This window comes from Rutilus rutilus (assembly GCF_951802725.1).
Source record: "Rutilus rutilus genome assembly, chromosome: 14".
In the NCBI taxonomy this organism is placed as follows: domain Eukaryota; kingdom Metazoa; phylum Chordata; class Actinopteri; order Cypriniformes; family Leuciscidae; genus Rutilus; species Rutilus rutilus.
This window is the reverse complement of record NC_140219.1, coordinates 26,525,157-26,549,298: the sequence shown is the minus strand read 5'-3', so window position 1 is coordinate 26,549,298 and position 24,142 is coordinate 26,525,157. Positions and strand designations below refer to the sequence as shown.

Here is a 24,142-nt window from a genome sequence, read left to right as displayed (position 1 = left end):
GACTAGGTGCTTTTTCGCCTACTGTTTTATGAATACTATGAATTACTACATAGCTACTACTCGGCTCACATACTATTTTTCACATACGATAGAGTATGGAAGTAGCCATATTCAGACAAAGCGTCATTTTAGAATTTTGGGTTTTTGTAAGCAGGAAAAATGGGCAAGCAAAGCTAGAACTGTGTGTGAGACGAGGGCCAAATGGTGACGGCTAGACGACTGGGTCAGAGAGTCTCTAAAACCGCAAGTCTTGTGAGGTGTTTCCAGTGTACAGTGGTTAGAACCTACCAAAAGCGATGCAATGAAGGACAACTGGTGAACCTGCGTCAGGGTCCTGACACCCAAGGCTTATTGATGCACATGGGGAGCGAAGGCTAGTCCAATCACAGAAGAGCTATGTTGCTCAAATTGCTGGAAAACTTAATGCTGCCCATGATAGAAAGGTGTCAGAACATAGTGAACGTGATTTCACAAAGTGCAACATGTTCCTGCATCTTTATTGATCCTGAAACAACACTCAAATCAACCAATCAGATTTGAGGGACAAGTTTACAGTGTATGTCAAGTTTAGGCTTACAACAGTGTTATTCACCAATTGGAGATTTTAGGGATAATGATGGGTAGGGTTAGGTTTATGGGAAGGTATATGGTTATGATTAAAGTTTTTCTCATGTGGAAGTCTGGAAAAATATATTTGCATGGCACCTCAGTGATAAAACTCATGCATTCGAATGGAAATTTATTCATGGTAGAGATTAGAGAAGACAAACTTTCATGTTAGATGCGATTAATCGTGATTAATCGATTTGACAGCATTAATTTAATTTAACAATAGGAAAATAATATCCTATTTATTATGTGATTATTTGTTTAAAAATAGGAAGATAGACTCGCTATAGTTAAAATAGTTTTCTGTCATATATTTGATCTCAATATGTCATTTAAAAAATGTTGCAATTAGCGGAAATAAGTTCATATATCCTCATATTTACACATAGGTACACATAAAGCCGCTTGGTGTGTATTTCAAATGTGTATGTGCTTTTCTTCTCTTTCTCCTTTGAGCGGTGATGAAATATTGTTCTTGTAAATACTTTCCAGCATTTCAGTAATAAAAGTGTAGGCTGAGGCTACATTTTTTAAATGAATCCAAATTACAGCAAAGCGCAATCGTAATCGTGCGGTGCTCGGCAGTGGACAAAAGGGATTCAAACGGTGAATTTTGAAATAATGTCTTCTTGTAAACTCAGAGATGTGGATCCAGATGGCAATTTAATCACCACATGACCTTAGTGTTTATCAAAAAACTGTAGGTTTTAAGTGGGTGGTGGGAGAAAAACACTGACATTCTGGATTCGGACGGCAATACAATTGCCCCTGTAAATGTTGAAAATACCTTACGAACCCATTCCCCAGTTTCACAGACAAGGCTTGAGCCTAGTCCTGGACTAATATATGCATGTTTGAGCTGTTTTAACTGAAAGCAACTTGCACTGATTTATCTTAAAATATGTAATTGTCATTGTTTGTCTCAATATGCGCACTAGTGTATATTCTTCTAAGGCACGTTTATAAAAGCTACTTAGATGTCCTTATTAAACTAAGGCCTAATCCTGGCTTTATCTAAGCCCTGTCTGTGAAACCAGGCCTACGAGAAACCATTACCGTCCGAATAGGGCTAAACTAGGCAAAATCATCGCAGTTTGTACACTCTCAGAAAATAAAGTAATTGTACCTTTACAATGGCTTGTCACTGGGGCTGTACCCTCAAGGGTACAATATTGTACTTTAACCTTTAAAAGAAGCGGGACATATATGCACCTTTTAATGCTTTTTGACCCTCAAAAAGGTATGAGGTCCATTAATAAGCCCTATGGGGTACGTTAGTGTATATTGTACCTTGGGGGACAGAAATGGACTACTGTACCCCTATTTCTGACAGTGTAGCCGCAGAACGGTCAGAGTGCCCATGGCCATGATGACCCCTTTCCACTGCCGAGTGTGCCAACAATAGGCACATGAGCATCAGAACTGGACCATGTAGCAATGGAATAAAGTCACCTGTTGCCATGAGTCCCGTTTTCAAGGTGGCCGGGTACATGTGCATTGTTTACCTGGGGAAGTGATGGCAGCAGGATGCACCTTGGGTCCTGGCATTCATGTGGATGTTACTTTGACACATACCACCTACCTAGATTGTTGTAGAACACATACACCTCTTCATGGCAATGATTTTGGCTGATGGTAGTTTCAGCAGGATAATGCGCTCTGCCACACTGCAAACATTGTTCAGGACGGGTTTGAGGAACATGGTTGAGTTGAAGCTGTTGCCTTGGCCTCCAATTTCCCCAGATGTCAGTTCGATTGAGCATCTATGGGATGTGCTAAATCAGGGACATGGAAGCCCCTGTTGGCATGGAAGAGCTGTTGGCAGTACGAGGGGAACAGTCATGATATTAGACAGGTGGTTTTAATTTTGTGGCTGATCAATGTACATGTTATGGTCATGTCCCATCAATTTGGGCTCGAGACTTGGTGACTTATTGAGTATTGAACAAGGGATTGTGTTTTGTGCTAGTCTGATGAGATCCTCCAGCATCCGTCCTGTCGTTGTTGTGATCGTATCGATCCATCTCATTGGCAGTCTTCCTCTGCAGCTTGTACCCTCAAGCTTTTCAATCATGATGTCCTTTTCCAGTGATCTTTCCCTTCTAACCCTGTGACCAAAATATGACAAATGCAGTTTCATCATTTGTGCTTCGAGTGATATTTCCTCTTTGACTTGTTGGTCCGTCTTGCTGTCCATTGCACACGCAGGATTCTTCAGCACCACATTTTAAATAAGTTAATATTCCTTTGGTCTTGTTTTCGGATAGCCTTTTCAACCAAACTTGACAACAGAGAATATTCATAGCCGTCTTGCCCAACAACATAATATTTCTTGAGTGTTAGGTGAATCAGTGGTCACAAGGGCACCTACAATGTTTATACTTGAGATCATTTCAATTTCTTGTCCATCGAGCTTGAATTTATCTATGTCATTAGTTGACATGATCTTCTTCTTCGTGTTTAGTTCTAGTCCCGTATTTCGACTTTCCTCAGCAGATGTTCCATATCTTCCTTTAAAAAGCCATTAGGCAAAATTTTTTTAGAATAATATCATACAAGGCAGCAGCTAGAGTTCATTTTGATTTTTTTCCCCAAACTAGAGCTGCCTCAAGCACTGTAAGAACAGTAGTGTAACTTAGATGTTGGATATGCAGAATATCAATGACATCAGGATGTATCCTTTCAAGAAGATTTTGCAGGAAACATGGAGGCCTTAACTTGTCATTTACTCTTAAAGGTGCCCTTGCATGGATTATTTTATTAATTTAGAATGTTTCCTGGGGTGCCCTTATAATGTTAGTATGGTTTTTAGATCAAAATTTGTTATAATTTAGAAATAAAAGGCATTTTTCCTAGCCTGATTTTAGCCTCTGATCTGAACACTCTGTTTGAAGGGGCGTGTCTGCTGTGAGACTTCAGTGTAAACGCCCACTGCTGTGATTGGCTGCTGTGAGACTTCAGTGTAAGCCTGTTGATCACGTGAATGAAGATCTTATCATTGCAACGCAGTTTCTGCACTCTCACTAATGATTTCACTAATGCAAACATGATGTACGTACAGTAAGAGCTTCATTGTGCAGTGTAACAGCGTCATTGATTTAATAACGAGTTTTGGCAAATGTCCAGATAAACTCGCGCTGTGTGATTGACAGCTTGGGCGACTGGAAAGGGATTGTTCTTTGATCGCTATCTGTATATTAATCACAGTTTAAGTACGATTATTTTCATGATGATGAAAATGATTCGGACGATGATTCGGCTGCGCAGTTCCGCCTGGCCTTGAACATGGGCTGGCATATGCAAATTTTTGGAGGCGTACATATTAATGATCCCGACTGTTGCGTCACAGCTGGTGTTATGTGGAGATTCACCTATTTTTCAGGGGTGTTTTTCAAAAAAGAGATTTAAATAAGAAGGAGAAAACAATGGTGTTTGAGACTCACTGTATGTCATGTCCATATACTGAGCTCTTGTTATTTAACTATGCCAAGATAAATTCAATTTCAAATTCTAGGGCACCTTTAAGCAGTTTGGTTGCTTTAGGTTTAGTCCCCTCCTCAGATATTCAAATGTTGAAGGTGTTTTTGAATGTCATTCTTTTGAATTGCCCACTTGTGGTACCTTAAACTTCATTTGCTAAAAATTGCTTTTTATTGATTCACAAAAACAATTATAAAGCCATCTGTAAACTTATTCAAAGAGAAGTTGTTAGTCAAATCCTCCAGGGACCCAGGAATAGACTTGTGTCCACTGTAGTGGACATTATATTTTAGTGGATTTCTCTGACAACATATGTCACAGTTTTAAGTCTGATGTCCTGTAAAGAGCTTTTCAGAGATACAAAATGTTTGGAGGTTTCACCATGACAACAACATTTCCTTGGTCTTTAAATATGACTGATATTTAGTGATCAAATTTATCTCTCTTATGGAAATATGATCTTTTTTTCTTTTTTTATTGTTTTATTATTTTCTAGTTGTTTGTCATAAATCAACATCTAACAGGGCATTGATTTCACACATGTCCACTGTAGAGGACACCAGGACTTGAAGCATGTTTATCAGGCATTTTGGGAGACAAAACAAGTGAATAGGAAAATAAATTATATAAATATTCCTATGGAATATTAGTTATTATTGTGGAAAAAGTTGCTGATTATTACTCTCATTATTACACTTCTCTTTCATAACATATTGCATCAAGAATGGCCTGTGACGAGGGTTTATCTGAATATGAAAGTATGCATCTTTCAGATCCATTGTGACAAACCAATCCCCCGGGCGAACTTGCGCGAGGATGTGTTTGATAGTCAACATTTTGAAAGGGCGTCTCATGAGAGCTTTGTTCAAATGTCTCAAATCTAGTATGGGTCTGAGACCGCCGTCTTTTTTCGGGATTAGAAAATAGCGGCTGTAGAACCCCGAGTGTTTTAGCGCAGGGGGGATTAGCTCTATCGCCCCTTTTGCTAATAAATTCTGCACTTCGGCGCGAAGCACGTGACCCACGTTGCTTCTCACTGAAGTCTCGATAACCGCCTGAAATTTTGGGGGTCTGTGAGCGAATTGGAGCGAGTAGCCTCGCTTTATAGTGTTTATGACCCAACTCAACACATCGGGGATGGCTTGCCAGGCCAGCACCCATGTGGCTAGGGTTTGACACACTGATTGGGATGGGTCGCCTAACATATGGGTCGCCTATTACCCTCATATTGTGATTTGTGCACATACTGAGTGTTGGACTGACTGTACAAGCTTTCGCCTGGGGGGAAGTCAGTGTTACAACAGGGAAGGGGCCACCTAGTGGAGGGGGACCGTGAACCCGTAAGTTGTGATTGTGAAACATACTCTTTTTGTGCTTTATTTGGGCCGCTGTGAAAACTGCGTTTGTTTGTAGAGACGCGCTCACTGCTGCGGGCCTGTTTACAATAATAAAATCGGCAGGCGCCTGAACTGAACAGGGAGCTTTTTTCAAGGGTGGTCCGGCTAGCACGAGACACGAGCCCTCTCTCTTTACCTTTGGTGCTAGGACGACTTCGGCGGCACAGCATCAAGCACAACGCTGGGACGCGGGCCCTGGCGCCGGGGCATTGGGAAGCGTTTCGCTGGTCGCGGCTGGCGGAGGGTATCAGCCGCAGGGCGGGGCTGAGAGACCTGCTTCGCCGGCTTGGCTGGATGAGGCGAAGACGGTGCTGGCTTGGGTTTGCTGGACGCTGAGCTCGATTGCTTCGGCAAGAAGTGTTGCATGGCCTGGGACGCCTTCTGTGCCTCTGTGTACCTCTCAGAGAACCCCTTCACCGCCGGGCCGAAGAGGCCGGAGCTCGATACAGGGTCGTCGAGGAACCACCATCTCAGTGAGATTAAGCCAGAGGTGGCGCTCGAGCACGACCAAGCTCACCATGTTCCTCCCAATGGCCTGTGCTGTAGCCTTGGTAGCACGCAAGGCTAGGTTCGTGGCGCTTCGGAGATCGCGGAAAGCCTCGGAGTCTGGGCCAGCCTCATCCATGGATTGGAGGAGTTTGGCCTGGTAGACTTGCAGCACGGCCATGGTGTGCAGGGCCGAAGAAGCCTGACCGGAGGCGGAATACGTGCGTCCAGCGAGGGCTGAAGTGGTTCAGCAGGGTTTGTTTGGGTGAACAGCTCTAGCTCGCCAGCTAGCAGCTGTGTTCGGGCACAGATGAGTGGCCACGGCCTCTTCGAGGGGCGGCAGCGACACGTAGCCCTTTTCCGCCGCGCCGTCCACAGAGGAGAGCGTTGCGGAAACTGAAGATCCCACACGCGCTGAATAAGGTGCGCGCCATGCCTTGGTCAGCTCCTCGTGCACCTCTGGAAAAAATGTTGCGGGCTTGTGACGAGGGGCCTGCTGGCGCCCCGGGAGAAACCAGCCATCCAGCCGACTTCGAGGAGGTTCCTTGGGCGAGGCCCATTCGAGCTCGAGGTCCTCAACGGCCTTAGTCAGGATCTGAAGCATTTCAGCGTCAGAGTTGGTCCTGGTAGCTGACACACTGCTCGCAGACTGGGAAGCCGTGACGGGGTCGAGAGAGCCTGGCCATTCCTCCTCAGACGCAGCGATAGAGAGGCTGTCGTCGTGCTCGACGGATCTGCCGAAGGAGACGAGGCCCGCCACGTGGGTGGAGGGGCGCTGGTCTCCCACGAACAGGACCGGTGAAGGTGTTTGCTCTGGAGAAAGTGAGGCACGTGGGGACGTAGCCGACGTGCGTTCACTAACATCCATGCTCTTGGCTGCGACATTTCTTCTTCCTCGGCTGAAGAAAGGCCGGAAAGGGAAGCGCGGGTGAAGCGGCGTCGCCGTCTCGTGAGAGAGCTAGCCGTGTTCGCAGCACAGAGATGGGCATGCTCTCGCAGGCCACACATCCGCCGGCAGAGAGAGCATTCTCTGCATGGTTGACTCCCAGGCATGAAATGCAGCTCGCGTGTCCGTCGGCCTCGTGCAGCTTGCCTCCGCACGTGGCACAGGATGAACGAGGCATTAGAAATATCACTCAAACACTAGTAAGAAAGGATATAGCGTCGTCGCCGGATAGTCACAGGTGAGACGGCGTCAGGAGAAAACGGCTGAGACGGCGTAGTCTGCTGAAATTATGTTCGCTCAGGCTGAAGGGCTTGTTCAAACGGCGAAGTTGAAAGTTGTCGCTGAAGGAGTAAGTTGTCGCTGAAGGAGTAAGATCTGCTATAATGGCGAATTCGGGGGACTATTATAGGCTAAGGCGACGCCCCCTTGGAGGGCTCTGACGTGTAATGACGTAGGGCTAGCTCATTGGTCGCACGTCAGTGGCGCCCGCACCATTGGATGTGCAGTTGCTGCAGCACAGCCTATGAGCGAGCCAGACACTCAATGTGCTAGCTGTGCAGCTGCAAATGCGTTTTACATAGCTTCAGTAAATCGAGGAAAAGGAGTTTCCCCCACTGCATATAGCTACGCAATACGAAGTGACCGTTCGAAAGGGAGCTCAAGTCCCTGTAATATTGTCATCCTCTCCATTATTTTGGTGTAAAATACCAAAATGTAATACTAGACAGTGTTCAAGACTCACTATGTTTTAAATGTACTTATTGGCTTCAAAATATATAGTAAGGATTATTAAAAACATGGCTACTGCCTAAGAAATCCAACTTTGGTGTTAATGTGTGCAGATTAGTATAGATGTATTATTTTTTCCTGGTTGTTATTCATAGTGTTGTATAATGTTGTTAAAAAAAAAAAAAAAAAAAAAAAGTTAAAAAGGCAACGGGAAAGCGATTTTTAATATTATTTATTTGGGATTTAACAAAATTATCCGTAGCACGTCAAGCTAATTTAATTGCAGAAAAGTGGTGTGCAGAAGAAGCAAATCTGACGCGTGTCACGTGACGGCGGCGTGGCTTCTCGACTGAAGGGAAGCGGGCCTGTGTCACGTGACAGGGGGGGAAATAGGGAGGCTCTTGTGTTTACATCGATGCATTCAACAGCGGCCGCTGCAGACCGTCTACACATCAATGTTTTGCTTTCATTTCGTTGAAAACGAGCACAAACATCGGTACACACGGTAGTTACGACACCGTCCGAGCATAAGGCTGCTGTGTGTTACAGAGCGCGCGCGTCTGCTGCAGCTGTGATCAGTTGTGTATTAGATTACTGGAGACATGGACGAGCTCGCGGTGGAAGTGCGAGGGGCGAGTGGAGCTTTCTACAAGGTGGGCTTCAGATCTCGTCTTATATGCCTCCTGTGTGTGCCTAACTCAACGGATGATGCAAATAATGTGTGTTAAAATTGATCCAGTCCGTCGTGAATGCAGGGCTCAAATGCACGATGATGCAGTAGGCCTTCGAGGCCTCTTCGACGTGTGTTTGCATGAACAGGCGTTAAAGATTCATCGAAATTATTCGATATCATGTGTATTATTAATGCATATCAAGTGTGTTGACACCGGAATCTGTCAGCTGGCTCGGTTCTGTTTGGATCTGTGTATGGTACACTGAGTTCTCCACTTAATGGGCGATTGATGTAATGTATTTCAGTTTATATTTTAACATCTGTATGGCTCTAGATCTTTACAGCGTAACTTACATGACAATGTAAATGATATTAAAAATTAATTGATATGTTTTCCGAGTCTGAATGCTAATAAAGCAGCCAATTCTTTTTTTCTTTTTTTATGTTCATGGAAAACTTGTAACGTGAAATGAATACAACCCGAACATATTTTATTCAATATATATTTTTCAAGTTACGATTCACTCAAAATAGTATTAATAATAATAAACTAGAAATGATAATTTGCCTTTATTTATGGACGGCAAGAATAGTAGTGTAAAAGGTTACAAATCAGCCATTGTCCATGTTTATGAAATACCAGGGGATTTAAAAATGCTTGTTTCCATACCTGGGGAAAGCAATTAAAATGAATACAGACAGTCCTACGAAATTCATAGAAGACTGATTTTTAATTAATTGTAAATACTCTTTTTCTGTAATCCACTCAAAATAATAATAAACTGGAAGTGATCATTTTCCTGTTTTAAAGGACTGCTAGAAAAGTAATGTGAAAGTCAAGGAATTTAATTTCTCAGAATGATACAATTCTATATATCATTCAGTGTGGACTGTGTTTTAAATTTTTTGTCAAATAATGTTTTATTGGAAGACACATTTTTAAAGAAGGATTTGCAACCTTCTTTTGCGCATGCATGTACAAATAAAATAAAAACAATCACATAATTGGAGCGAAAGAAGGGAAAAAAAAGCACATCCCATACCAGACCTGTTTACATTGAATTGAAAGGGTGTGAGGAAGAAGTGTTAAAACATTACATTAGCAAAATGATGCATTAGTCCATGTGGTTTCCATCAAGATGACAGGTAAAAGGGTGCCAGTTTTTGCCAAACCAATAAAATTTACCCTTCAAAAGATATCTAATTTGTTCCAAGTGTGAAGTAGAAATAAACTCCGAGACTGTTGTTTATAGGCACCTTTGATGCCCTCCAAACATAGAGTCTTGTCTACGGTTTGAGGCAAGATCAGTGCAAAATTAATACCTCGTTATTTCTTCCAGGCTTATATTAAGGATGTTCAGGAGAGTACAGTCACAGTGTCTTTTGAGAACAAGTGAGTACCAACTTCAGCACACGAATGCCTTGTGAGGTCAAAATAGTTTCATTTTCAAATGTACAGTTTTTTTGATCGTCTTCAATATAAATACATACTTGTCATACGTAAATAAATAACTTTGTGATTTCTGATGGTGATGTTTCCTAATGCAATGTGTAAGAAATTATGTAATTCAATTTAAAAGAAAAAAATTAACAGTTTTTTTAATTGCTTTGCAGTTGGCAGCCAGAACGACAGATTTCTTTCCAAGATGTCCGGTTTCCACCTCCAACCGGCTTTCAGAAAGAGATAAACGAGAGCGATGAAGTGGAGGTATGGGCTGTGAAGCATTGTTCAACATGGAAAACGTTCTTTAAACCTTAAACCAATATTACACACATGCACTAAAGTCTATATTTTGCGTATTTACCACATTTACCTGTCTCTTCCACAGGTTTACTCCAGGGCCAATGATAAGGAGCCTTGTGGATGGTGGCTAGCCAAAGTTCGCATGGTGAAAGGCGAGGTAAGCGATTTTGTATTGTTATATAGACCTTATGTAGCCCCGCCCCTTTTCTATAGACTTTATGCGCCATAGAAACAAGCATCTTCACAATTTTGTCTTGAACTTCGTTTCAGTGAGTAGTCTGTATTTCTATGGCATCGCTGTCGAAGAGTGATTAGCTGGTGAAGTGGATACTTATCATGAGCATTACAATATTTGAAGCATGATGAATTTTTCATAAATGCCAGTAGATCGGGAAGATTTCAAAATGAGTGGTTCATTCATAAATCCATAAGATTTTACCTTCACGCTTTAGAAATACAAACTGGAAGACAACACAAGGAGTGCAGCGCTGAAAAGGGGCGGAGCTACATAATGTCTATAAAAGTAGAAGATTCCATTTTAGTAGTTTATGTACAAATAAATACAAGCAAAATATGTAACACATAAACATGGTCATTAAAATGACAATGAGCCTATTATACATAGGCATGAAGTTGAATGCTGATTTATGTTTTGTTGTTCTGTCCTGCACTTAGTTTTATGTGATAGAATACGCAGCCTGTGATGCAACGCTAAATGAAATCGTCACATTAGAGAGGCTACGACCTGTGAACCCCAACAAAGCAGCATCAAAGAACACCTTTCTCAAAACCAGACTAGATGTTCCTGAAGACTTGAGACAGATGTAAGTTCATGTCTTTTAAATATCGAAGTGGATCCTTTGTTTGTCTTTTGCTTCAAACTTTAAACCGGGATGCTATCACGCAACTTTGTGAATGTGGTACAATCTTAACTAGTGTTTTGTTTTTGTTTTTGGATAGGTGTGCAAAAGACTCGGCACATAAAGACTTTAAAAAAGCGATCGGAGCCTTTAACGTCACTTATGACTCGGAAGAAAAGCAGTTGGTTATTTTGGTAATTTGGAATATTTTAAATCCAATTTAGAATGCATGACTGATTTTGAAGTTTTCTTAGGTGTATTGTTTTCTTTCTCTTTCAGTCTGTTAATGAGGTCACCTCAAAGCGAATAGGCATGTTGAGTGACATGCACTTCAGGAGTCTGCGCACAAAGCTGACGCTGATACTGAGGAATGAGGAAGCAACCAGACAGCTGGAGGTACTGTCCTGGACTCCCTGACGTTTAGTGTCAGGTTCAACACACTCACTCACAACTAGTCCACAAAGAACTTACTGATACTCTCAAGCGGTCACTGGATAATTTGATGTAAAATGCTTGTTGTTTTGCAGTAGTGCAATCACATTTTATTGCTGTAATGTAGCTGAATCAAGGAAGGCTGATTTATTGCTGGTTTATTACTTACTATTATAAAGTCAAGCAGCATATCACTGGACACTGATGCATTGAATGGCTGTCTATATTTAAAAGGTGCAAAAGGGTATTACGTGCATATATGCACCGCTGTGATGGCCCATGCTCCTGCTATGGCATAATATGATACTCTGTTGATATGCAGAGCTATATTTACAGATGCATTGGCTCCATATAGGTATTGTTTTAGCTCTTAAATTTGTGAATAATGAAATCTTGTGTATAAAATGTTGTGATACATATACACACTTGGGGTGAAAACGCAGTTGAATGTGACGGATTGGCCTGGACACACACACACACACACGTTTATATATAACTTTGTACATTTTGAAGTTACATTTATAAATCTGGTGCACTTTTGAGAGTTCAAACTTCAGAGCTCCAACCCATATTCATTGTGCAAATTGAACAAAGGAAAAGTCAGTGCATTCACTTGTACCTGAACTTAAAGGGAACTGAAACCTCTTTTTAGTTGTGATATAGTGCCTCAGTCTACATTACACTACATACTACTACTACTACTACTACTACGAAATAATATTAATACTAATATAAAATGATTCCTATGACAGTTAACCGTTTACTTCCGGCTGCCGTTACATTAGCAGCTGCTTCTGTAGTTCCTATTTTGGCGGAAACAAGTTTACAAATGCGTCTCATTACAAATCTAGTGAAATTCTGCATTCGGCAACTATGGAAATAATGCGTTACTGGTAGAGCCCGACCGATATATCGGCGAGCCGATATTATCGGCCGATATTAGGCATTTTCCTAACTATCGGTATCGGCATTTATAACGGCCGATAAATGAATATTTAAAAAAATGCAGCGTGCAGTGATTTATGTAAGGCCAATAAAGCACCTAAGAGCTGTTACAAAGAACTGGCAAAAGTGGCAAAAAAAAAATAACAACAGCCGTGTCTGGTGGACACAGTGTTAAAGCTCATTCTGCTATGTTACAACATCAAGCAATATTCCAATAATTTATGTAATTATAACACTTTATATAGGGCCATTTTGCATTAAAAGCAGCCAGATGGAGACGCAACATGTTCAGAATTAATACACTTTTAGTAAACTACAGAACAGCGCGAGCGGAAACGGCGCACCTCACGCGGCAGAGAACGCGTCCGAGAACGGACACTGTAGTGATATAAAACGCACACACACAGGTCTGTTAAATTAAGCAATACTTTTAAGGTAGTCTAATATTTTTCTGACTAACAAAATTACTGACACAGTAAAGGGTAGATTTAAATAAAGAAAAACGAAATTTAAATAAAGAAAAACGAAATTTAAATAAAGAAAAACGAAATTTAAATAAAGAAAAACGAAATTTAAATAAAGAAATTAAACGAAATTTAAATAAAGAAATTAAACGAAATTTAAATAAAGAAAAACGAAATTTAAATAAAGAAAAACGAAATTTAAATAAAGAAATTAAACGAAATTTAAATAAAGAAAAATGAAATTTAAATAAAAAAAACGAAATTTAAATAAAGAAATTAAACGAAATTTAAATAAAGAAAAACGAAATTTAAATAAAGAAAAACAAAATTTAAATAAATAAATTAAACGAAATTTAAATAAAGAAAAACGAAATTAAGTTAAATTAAAAAACGAGATTAATTTAGATTGATAATAACGGGTAAAAAGGCTAATACATTTTGTTTCTATTATTCTATTTTCCACAATGTCAAAGCAACACAGCTTAATCCAAAACACAAGCTCAGACATGCACTTCCTCCATACAAACTCCGCTGTTCTGCGCTCTTGCCAGAGTAGACTTGCGCATCGGTTCTATTTCTGGCATGCACGCGTTTTCCGCGTGGCTCGAGCCGCGCCTGAGAGACGCGTGTCTCACGCAGGCAGTGTGCAAACTCCAACCTGTTAACATGGGAGCCGAAATAAAAACTGCCATGCCACGCAGTCAGTGTGTCGCCGGCCTTATTCAAGCGCGAATGAGAACCGTTTCACGGGGGATCCGAGATGTGAAAGAAAAACAACAACAAATATTCAAATGTCAAATTTTCAAATCGAATACCAACCCACTGAACGAATATTCGGGTCCAGCCCTATAGCCTAGTTTCACGTTTAGTACATTTTGCTTAATACTTATTTAAAATAGTATAAAACTACTGTACATATGTAATTATAAACGTTTTATTTATGATATTATTAATTTTACTTTACTAAAAAGATCTGAGTTCTTCCTCCACTGGTAGATATTAGAGAGATTAAGATTAAAAATAGAAGAGTATTTAGAATATAATATAATATAAAATGCAATGCAAACTAGTTTGGTTACAGCTCAAATTCTCATTCTATCATTCACCCTGCCTCCATTATATATCTTTGTCACACAAGTGTTTAATCACCACATTTGAGATATCATTGCAAAACGTTTATATATTTATTCTGTTTATACTGTGTATTCTATATACAGTACCCATCAAAAGTTTGTACACTACACACCAATTGGAAAGTGTGTCCAAACTTACTGTACTATAATACACATAAATAATATTGCTACTGTATTGTAATATACACACAAATAATATCGGCCGATATATCGGTATCTGGCTTTTTTTATCGGTATCGGCATCGGCGCCCAAAAATCCATATCGGTCGGGCTCTAATAAATGCGTCTCATTACAAATCTAGTGAAATTCTGCATTCGGCAACTATGGAAATAATGCGTTACTGGTGACCGATATGTTCTCAAATGCATGCTAAACTCAGCACATGCACAGATGGAGTTCACTGCATTCATTCACTGGGGTCTAATCATGTGCTTATCGCGTGAGAGAAGTGCACACTTCTCTTTGCGCAGTGCAAAACAGTCGATTTTAGCTTGTTTAACAGCAATGGTGCAAAACAAGACATGAAAGACCTTTTATGTTGTTATGAGAAGTTTAGAGACAAATAGGGGCTGCCACAGATAAATCAATGTATGAGAGACACTTTATATATATATATATATATATATATATATATATATATTTTTTTTTTTAAATTAGCGCATATGAGGCATTAAATAGTTTTTTTTTAATGAATTAAATTGTAGTGTTTCTACCAATGTTTGAATTTGTATGTTGTTGTTTTTTTATGGTTTGAAATGTCTTTAAAAATCATCTCTTCTTTGATTTTTTTTGTTTTTCACTATTGACTTCTGTTTAATTGAATAAATGTTATATGTCCATAATCGAACAACTACTTTATTAATGCAGTTATTTCTTTGCATAAGTGCGTTTGATTTGGAGAAGATTTGGAGAATGCTATCAAATGTGTGGCTAAACAGTGCTGGATTTTTATTTTTTATTTGTTACGGTTCAAGTGTAGCTGGCCTGCTGAGGGCTTTTGAACCCACTGTTGAGTTTCGTACAGAAAGCACTCTTGTGTATCAGGCAGCGCTGCAATTTCACACGTGAAAATGTGCTAAAAATCTATTGCTGTCCTTGCATATCCTCCTCAAAAACCACAACTGAACTGAACATGCATGTTTTTAACCATAACATTTAAACCGCTTAAATCAAAAACAAATAACCACTTTTAAAACTCATGCCATCATGGTTTTCCATAAGTACAACATTCGCTTATTTAATAAATAAAAACATTCCCTTCCAGAGCTCTCGGCAACTGGCTTCAAGGTTCCATGAGCAGTTTGTGGTGCGTGATGACCTCATGGGATTGGCCATAGGCACCCATGGGGCGAATATCCAGCAAGCCCGAAAGATTCCTGGAGTCACAACCATAGATCTGGATGAAGAGACCTGCACGTTTCACATCTATGGAGAGGTAACTGCTTTATTGGGGACTTCCTGGTGTAGGTAAAGTCAATTAAATGTGATGGCTGTTAGAATATGTGAGCCTAAAACTCATATCTGAGATGTCTTGATCGGTCTTTGTGATGAATTTTGTTTCAATTTCAGGACCAGGAAGCTGTACGGAAGGCCAGAAGCTACCTGGAGTTTTCTGAAGATATTATCAAAGTTCCTAAGAATTTAGTCGGTGAGGACAAACGAAATGAACAACATTCTCCTTCACGGACTGGACTTTCTGTCCTGCACCAAGATGGTTAATGTGAATCATTAAATTATTTTCTACCCCCGTCCTGCAGGGAAAGTCATTGGCAAGAGTGGGAAGCTGATTCAAGAGGTTGTGGATAAATCGGGAGTTGTCAGAGTTCGAGTGGAACCTGAAAATGACAAAAAGCCTTCTCCATTAGAGGAGGTCAGTGAGTGGGCGGCTGAACACACTCATCGTTGTATTTATGGGTGGCAGAAGTGATGATGCATGAGAAAAAGCATTAATTCATAGTAATTGTTGAAGACTGCATTAGCCTACTAATCAATTTTAGGAATACATATTTCAAAGCCATCCACAATGCAATCTAGTGAGTGTGTGTGTGTGTGTGTGTGTATATATATATATGTGGTTATATATATATATATATATATATATAAGTTATATATATATTAGAGTTGCTCTGATCGATCGGACGCAGATTGATGATGGCCAATAGTCACATTCTATGACTCGATCGGTAGTCACTAAATTTGGCCAATCTCGCGAACCGATCGCAATTTGATCACGTAAAACATGCAAGTAAGCGGTATACAGATGAGGCTTTTGCACCACGTTCTGTTTTGTAACTTTGCAATTAGTATTTGTAAACCATAGTAAATCGCTCATCTTTATTTAGAGCAGGTTGTCGCCATTCAATCAAGCCCACTCATAACATGATGCGTAGATCTGGAGAAAATCCTCACGGAGAAACATGACATGCTGCTTGGCTAATATGGAACCTCGGGGATCCGATCGCGTCGCGATCATGATTCAGTGTTTTCCAACGTCATTTGAATGTTCAACAAATGGAAACTGACCAAATTTGGCCCAGATGCAGTTGTCATGATTGTGAACAAGCCCAAACTTGATTTTATGACCTGTCATATATTATGATTCTAATAGTCATCATGTCAAGCATGAATAACTAGCAAAATAGAACAATAAATTGCATCACTTTTTCTGGGGTTTTCTCCAGTGTTGTAACATAAGAACCTCCAAAGATGATCAAAATCGATTTTCCTAAATTTTAAAGGTTTTCTATCAAATGAGACCATGTACTTGATACCTTTTTATTTTTTTATAAGCCATTACTTTTAACCCTTCTGCATCAATTAAAAAAAAGTTGCACATAGGTCCATAGTGGACAGAAATGTCTGTGTCAAAAAACTTCCATAAAAATGTGAAGCTTGGTAGCACAGACTTAAGTTTGGTCTCATTTTAAAGAAGACTCTTGGCAGATTATTGCTGAAGTAAATAAATTGTAAAAAGTAAAACCAAAAAAAATAATTATATAGGTTTAAGTTTATGAACATTATTTTATATAAAATGTATGTTTTCTGAAACATTTTGAACTCTAACGGCTAGAAAATCAAAGCCATAAATCTAAACAAGTTGTGTTCCAAATTTGAGGTTGATATCTCAGAAAATGAGCTTTCAGTAAGAGCTTGTTTGGGCGCAGTAACAGATTTTCCCCATTTAGATGCCTCAAAACTCCACCGGTGCACACAGTGGTTGGATTTGTTATTTGCAGTTGAGTTTCTCTCTCAAATATTACAAACACTCACACATTTTTTTTATTACACACGTACAAACCACACTCTGACCATCCATATCAAAACACCCACACAATTATCGTTGCATAATTTATCCAATTGGCTCTATAATATGCCGAAGCAGAAAACAGGAATAAAGCGAGTATTTGCTTTATAGGCCAAACCTGAAAAAATTGCGCCAACTGGTAAAAAAAATAGTAAAAATTTTAATTTTGAAGCCTTGCCAACAAGAATGAAAGCCTCTTAACAAAGATTCCATCATTTTAAAAATGATGTTTTAAAAATAGCAGTTTTAATTGGGTTCAATGTGGACATTTTTGTCCAAAAGATGCTGAGAGGAACTATTTTGTGTACCTAGTGCAAAAAAAAAGATTTTTTTAAAGGAAATGGGGGTGAAATAGTAAAATTTCTTTAAAAATACAGACCTGTGCCAAATTTTGTCACACAAGCAAAGTGATCATTTTTTTTGAAAACAACAAAAGTGTCCATAAGGATACACAAGGGTTAAGTATGTCACTTGCAATCACATGAAATCATTCAGAGAGCCTACATATCACTTATATAAACATTTAAGCTTGCAAAAATCCTGATCGGAGCATCCCTAATATATATATACATCCTACTCCTAAGTCGACTGTGTATTTATCCAATATGGAATTTATCATTCATGCTGACAAATTATCATTCATACTGATTTCGCATACTTTAATTGCAACTGCAGGGAATGGTGCCGTTTGTGTTTGTTGGGACAAAGGAAAGCATTTCAAATGCACGTATTCTGCTGGACTACCATCTGAATTATCTAAAGGTAAGAACCACTTTTTAGGTTGCTTGGATAATTGCTATTGATCATACTTGGGTCATACTTGAGGTTATTGATTAAAAACCCTGACTATTAAACTTTGGTGTTTAGCTCTTTCCATTTAATTTACATTTTCCGTTTGGCGGTCAATAAACTAGCAGCAAAAATAGAAAAAAAATGATAGTGTTGCAACAAAGAATTGACTAGAGACCATGGGCTGCATTCTCACAAACATTCTTGAGAATGAAATTCTTCTAAACTGCTCTTTTCTTTTTCTTTTCTAACTGAAGAATAAGTTTAAAAATACTGTATTCCCTAAAACATTTCTCTTGAATATTATCATGTTGTTTTCTCTTAAGATAGTTCTTTAGACAAAACTTCTTCTTCTGAAAAGAATCTTCTTAAAAATCACCATAACCTTAAACTCGTCGTGAATCCACAAAGTAAGATGTTTAATGCATTTTTGGAGAGCGCAAATGAATGCACCAGACAGGCTCTTTAAAAATAATCAAAATGCAATTTCTAGAAAACACTGTTGATATTTGAAATCAACACAAACAAACACACCCCTCCCTTCATTGCTCCGCCCCCAAAATGCACACACATGCAATGCTAGAGTGTCTCTTTATTATAGCTGAAGCGAAGCAAAATAAAACTAAGATGGCGAATGAATGACAAGGAAGAACAAAAAAATTGGCAGACAGAACACAGAGTATACAAGCAAGAGTTGGTCGTTAGTCGCCAGCAGCTCCTGACAAACAATGACACTCCAAACTGTCCTGTTACAGCTAACATTACAACAACAGCTTGATTCTGTGATTATAGCAAAATTATATTTCTAATCATCACCCTTCTTTTTCCAGTGGTATTCCTGTGAGCTTTTGTAATGTCCCCGTCATGAGTGGACACGCCCCCTACTGCTGATTGGTTCAAAACGTGTTTTGTGGTGCTCAGTCCTATACACTTTCAACAGCGTTTCTCAGAAATCACTTACTGCACCTTTATAAAAGTGCGAACAGCCTTTGAGGTGTTTGAGTTGATCAGAAAGTCTTCTGATAGAACTGCCATCCAATCAGATAGTAATCCAAAGCCTCTCATTTTCCTAAGAAAACACAGAATTTATCCCCATAATATCAGACACCTGGGGTTGTTTTTTGACCTTAGCATTTGTTGTTTTGTGCAGTTGTTGGTACGAGTTCTGCTCGAATAAGCATTTTACATTTTCTTCAGAATAGTTGTTCTTCTCGTTGAGCAGATTTTGATCACAGAGCACATTAGTACTCGTTGCAAAGCAGCAATTGTTGACTAGTGACATACTTAATGCCTCAAAGATAATCATGTGATGTTCACTGCTCCGATTTAGCCTATTTGTTCTTGTGTGACGGTGCATTGTTTATGTTTCTTTGGTCTTGTTCAGGAGGTTGATCAGCTGAGAATGGAGAGACTGCAGATCGATGAACAGCTCAGACAGATCGGAGGAGGACCCAGAGCTCTGCCGGGACGACCCGAGAAGGAAAAACCCTTCATGGCTGATAATGGAATGGGACCCTCACGGGGGGGCGGCAAACCCTTCGGTCGTGGAGGGAGAGGGAGACGGGGCCCGACACTGGCCTCAGGTATAACCGGCCTCAAATGATAAAAGTCAAGCTTGACTAGTTATGGAAATTGGTGGCCCTAAACATCACACTTAAAATATTTTGACCTGGTTTCACAGAAAGGGTTTAGATTAAGCCAGGATTAGGCCTTAGGTAAATTAGGACTTTTAAGTAGCTTTTATAAACGTGCCTTAGAAAAAAAAAACATTACTGGTGTGCATCTTGAGACAAAACAATGGCACTGATATATTGTAAGATATTCGTGCAAGTTCCTTTTTTGCTTTGAATGTTCATTTTAGTCTGGAACTTGGCTTAAGCCTCGTCTGTGAAACATTTAAATTAAAGACAATTGTTTTCATGTGATAGTATTACTTTCTGTAACATAATAGCCATTGGTTTGATATTTAAGCATCAGTCATCCACTAATTAAAGCCTATCAATTCTCTGATTATCAGTTTCTTGATTATGGACTGTATTTGTCCCAGGCACCAATTCTGAGGCCTCCAATGCGTCTGAGACCGAATCCGACCACAGAGATGAGCTCAGCGACTGGTCCCTGGCCCCCACAGATGAGGAGTCCATGGGTTACCCCAAAAGGGCCCCTGATGGACGCAAAAGGGGTGGTGGACCCCGGGGTCGTGGAGGCAGAGGAAGAGGAGGAGGATACAAAAGTCAGTTTTTAGAGCTGTTACCTGTCTAAAGGGACTTTACAATGTCACGTACAGTAATAAAATAAAAAAAAAGAAGTAAAATACTTGATTGTAAATCTAGATTGTATAAATGGACTGCACATTATACATTTCTGCATTAACAAGCTGCTCTCGGTTTGCTTTTTGTTTATTTATTTTTAAATCATGTATTCTTTTTTGTAATAGTCTTTGTTTTTGTCTTGAATCAGCTGAAGACATGCACTGGAACGAGTCCCGTTCTCGTAGTTCCAGAGACTCAAAGCTGAGACCCCAGGAAGACTCATTGCAGGTCTGAATCAACATATATGATCAGTTATTTCAATATCTATTCACTATAATTGTAGCAGATTACACTTAGTAAATTCAAATACAATATTTACAATATACACACCATTTTTCTTTGTCTATAAAAAAGGCTGTTGGTTGCTAATGCCTATATATATATATATATAATATTTTTTTTTTTTTTTTTTTATATATATATATTTGCCTACTAGATTATCAGTAATGTTGTTTTTGGTTTAAGTTTAATTATTTATACATGTATTGATATGTTTTACAATACCAGTGAATTTTCACAATTTAAAAAAAAAGAAGTTTTTATTTTTATTAAAGTACATATGCTATTAAACACCCTACTTTATTTAAAATGTTAAAATATTAATACAAATGTGCAAATTGAACATTACATGGCATTTAGTTTTTTTCTAAATGTAACATTACTTTAGGTTTACTCTACCATTCAAAAGTTTAGGTTTGGTAAGAATTTCTTTTATTATTATTATTAATATTAATATTATTTTTCACCAAGTCTGTTTTTTTTTTTTTTTTTTTTTTTTTTTACTAAAACAATACAGGAAAAAAGTAGTATTTTGAAATATTATTACAATTTAAAATAACTTTTATATATTTTAAAATGTATTTCATTCCTATATGGCAAAGCTGAATTTTCAGCATCGTTACTCCAGTCTTCAGTGTCTCATGATCATTCAGAAAATTCAGATTCAGAAATCATTCTAATATCCTGATTTTCTGCTCAAGTTACATTTGTGATTATTATCAATGCTGAAAACAGTGGTGCTGCTTAATACGTTATATAAACCGTGATACCGTTCAGGATTCTTTAGAGAGGCACCGATTACAATTTTCTAGGCCGAATCCGATTTCCGATTTTTCATTGAGTTTGACCTGCCGATACCGATAAATTTTTCTAACCACTTTACAGCAAACACAAATATTTATTTTCTATCTTTTCTTTAATAGAACATTTTGCATAGAACATAGACATTTTTTTTTAACAGATAATGTTAACAACTAATATAGAACTACATAAATTACTGGGAAATTCACAGTGCAGTGTTATGGAAGAACCATTTCCTTCTTTTCACATTCAATATCAATTTCTTCTCTCATCTGCCACATGTCCAGCCAGGCTAAACAAGCACTCACTGTCAACGCTTGTACATGGCGCAGAGAGGTAAGCTCGGGCAAGTGGAGCAAGTGCAGGGAAACGATTGGGAAACTGAATAATAAAAACAAGGTTAAATGGGTACATTTTCTATAAATATTTTTGAGTCTTCATTTTCTTTTCTGACATAGCCTACTCCAGTTCTTGTTAAAACACACTAGACACAAATATGAAATCATATTTATTTTGTCCATCAAAAGTGTGCTTTCACTTTAATTGTGCGTGAGCAGCGCAGCAAACCCCCGCTCCTGCTTGACGCTCACCCGTTGCTCCTGCTCCAGGTGTGAATGCAATCATTGATTAACATGCACGCCAAAAAAAATACGCGCCCTCACACTTGCGGTGTGAAACGGCCGTAATTCACGAGGTTTGCTACACGTGCGTTACGTGTGCTCGTGTGCTGCTGATGTTGCGCAGTGTTAATCATGCAACCAAGTGCATTTGACTGGCATAAAATCGGCATATGTCAGACTGACCAGCCGATCACGTGAAAATCGGCCAATTCCGGTCACCAGCCGATCAATCGGTGCATCTCTAATGAATAGAATGTTCAAAGAAACAACATTAATTTTAAATAGAAATCTTTTGTAACATTATATTGTTTTTACTGTCGTTTTGACCAATTGAATGCGTCCTTTCTGAATAAAAGTATTAATTAATTAATTTTTTCTTTGTTTTAAGCGTACTGACCCCAAACTTTGGAACCAAGTGGTTATTTAACAGTAATAACAAATAAACAATTGACATGAAATGAATGAAAAAGAGTTTTTGAGTTATTATTAGCAGTGTCCAACAAAAAACCCACTTGGAACTGGTACTTTTGACATCCCGCCAAAAAAGAAGAAATGCATTGCTTAATGTGTGTAAGCTTTCATCTTGTACAACCTGTCCAATCTGTTCGTTTGCCAGATCCGCATCGACAGCAATAACGAGAGGAGCGTCCACACCAGCCGAGGCTCTCAAGCTCTGGCAGGAGACAGTGGAGGGAACCGGCAGAGACCCATAAAGGACCGAGTGCTAAAGAAAGAGAAGCAGGATGTCCCCGACAGCCAAGCCGTTGTGAACGGCGTTTCGTAGAGAATAAATTGCCCCCTTCCCCTCATTCTCCCACTCAGCTCCACCAATCCAGATGCTTCTTCATTAGAGACACATTAGGCCAAAGAGAACCAGGTCAGTAGGGCTGTCGCAAGACATGACATAAAGCACACTTTGTAATTGTTAGCGGGGGTAAAAAGACGAGGCCTCTTGGTGTATGGTGTGTGGAATTTGGAATTTGGTAGTCTTCGTGGATTAGAGAGACCGGTCTCTAGATCACAACTGAAGCTACAGGTTTTCTAATTGACTTTCTAAATAACTACCTATGAAACTTAAAGAAGCTGTGGATTAAATGTCTCTCGAAAATGGAATCGTGACTTAAAAAAAAAAAAAAAAAAAAAAAAGTTTTCCAAGCAATTGGTTTTTAAAGTTTTTTTTTTTTTGGTTGTTTTCCACAATGTCCAATAAAGGGAAAGTAACACATTGGAGGATGAACTCAAGCGCTCGGGGCACAAGTTTATGCCACATCTCATGGCATACATTGTTTTTACGCGCTTTGGTGTCCGTGGTCACTCGAGCCCATTCTGATGTGAGATCTTAGCCACATCATTAGCAAAAAAAAAAGGAAAAAAAAATGGCAAACCATGTAAACAACAACAAAAAAAATGCTCCTGTCTGGATCTGTGCCTTTAACTAGTGTGGATAGTATCATAATTTGGATGTTTAAATCAGGGAAGAAGACGTGAACAACACCCGACTGAGTGTTGAAATCTCAGCCGACGACTTAAAAAAAAAAAGAGGTTTTTTTTTTTCTTTTTTTTCTTTTTCTGTGCTGCATGTAATTCATGAACATTTTGTATGTCTGAAAAGCAGGATTCTATCAAGTCGGCCGAATTATATTTCACCATAGTAGTAAAGGTATTAACCTAACTAACCTAGTCAACTGTGGAAGTCATAAATTGTAACCAACCACCCAGAGACGAATATCATCGCTAATTCAGTGACGTAAGCATCACCGAATATACATTTTGACGTTTAGCATATCTTTGCATTGTAGAACAATTCTTTCTTTTTTTATAGAAGTAGCAAAGCAGGTTCCTTTAAATAAATGTCTTTGATTTCTCTTATTTTACCTCCCATCATAATAAACGACACAAGGTGATTTTATTTAAATTTTTCTCTCGCAAAACAGGGTGGAAATGCTCTTTTTCTTTTTTCCGTTCACGCTGGCCACAGTAAACTGCCATCGTTCCTGCTGTATTTTTCAGCATCAGGTGTTGAAGCACTTATATCAACTCTCTGTAACATTGTCTTCGTCCTAACAATGGCTCATCATAGACTGAAAAATGTTGAACTGTGGGGTTGCATTCTGTATATTATGTCATCCGTTAAGAGA

General features: G+C 39.0%; 1 protein-coding gene across 1 annotated transcript; it reads left to right on the top strand.

The window, feature by feature from the left end:
• Positions 1–7,975: 7,975 nt before the first annotated feature.
• fmr1 (fragile X messenger ribonucleoprotein 1) lies at positions 7,976–23,271 on the top strand. Its single transcript, XM_084430536.1, has 15 exons — positions 7,976–8,300; positions 9,661–9,713; positions 9,935–10,028; positions 10,150–10,221; positions 10,740–10,888; positions 11,025–11,118; positions 11,204–11,320; positions 15,164–15,334; positions 15,469–15,547; positions 15,657–15,769; positions 17,879–17,965; positions 19,377–19,575; positions 20,040–20,225; positions 20,453–20,532; positions 22,621–23,271. The coding sequence occupies exons 1-15, from the start codon at positions 8,250–8,252 to the stop codon at positions 22,786–22,788; spliced, it is 1,713 nt and encodes a 570-aa protein (XP_084286662.1). The 5' UTR covers positions 7,976–8,249; the 3' UTR covers positions 22,789–23,271.
• The last annotated feature ends 871 nt before the right edge of the window (positions 23,272–24,142 follow it).

Coding starts and splice junctions, on each gene's coding strand:
- fmr1 (XM_084430536.1), top strand. CDS start 8,250: ATGGACGAGCTCGCGGTGGAAGTGCGAGGGGCGAGTGGAGCTTTCTAC. Junction 11,119..11,203: donor AAAAGCAGTTGGTTATTTTG/GTAATTTGGAAT, acceptor TTTCTCTTTCAG/TCTGTTAATGAGGTCACCTC. Junction 15,770..17,878: donor AGCCTTCTCCATTAGAGGAG/GTCAGTGAGTGG, acceptor TTGCAACTGCAG/GGAATGGTGCCGTTTGTGTT.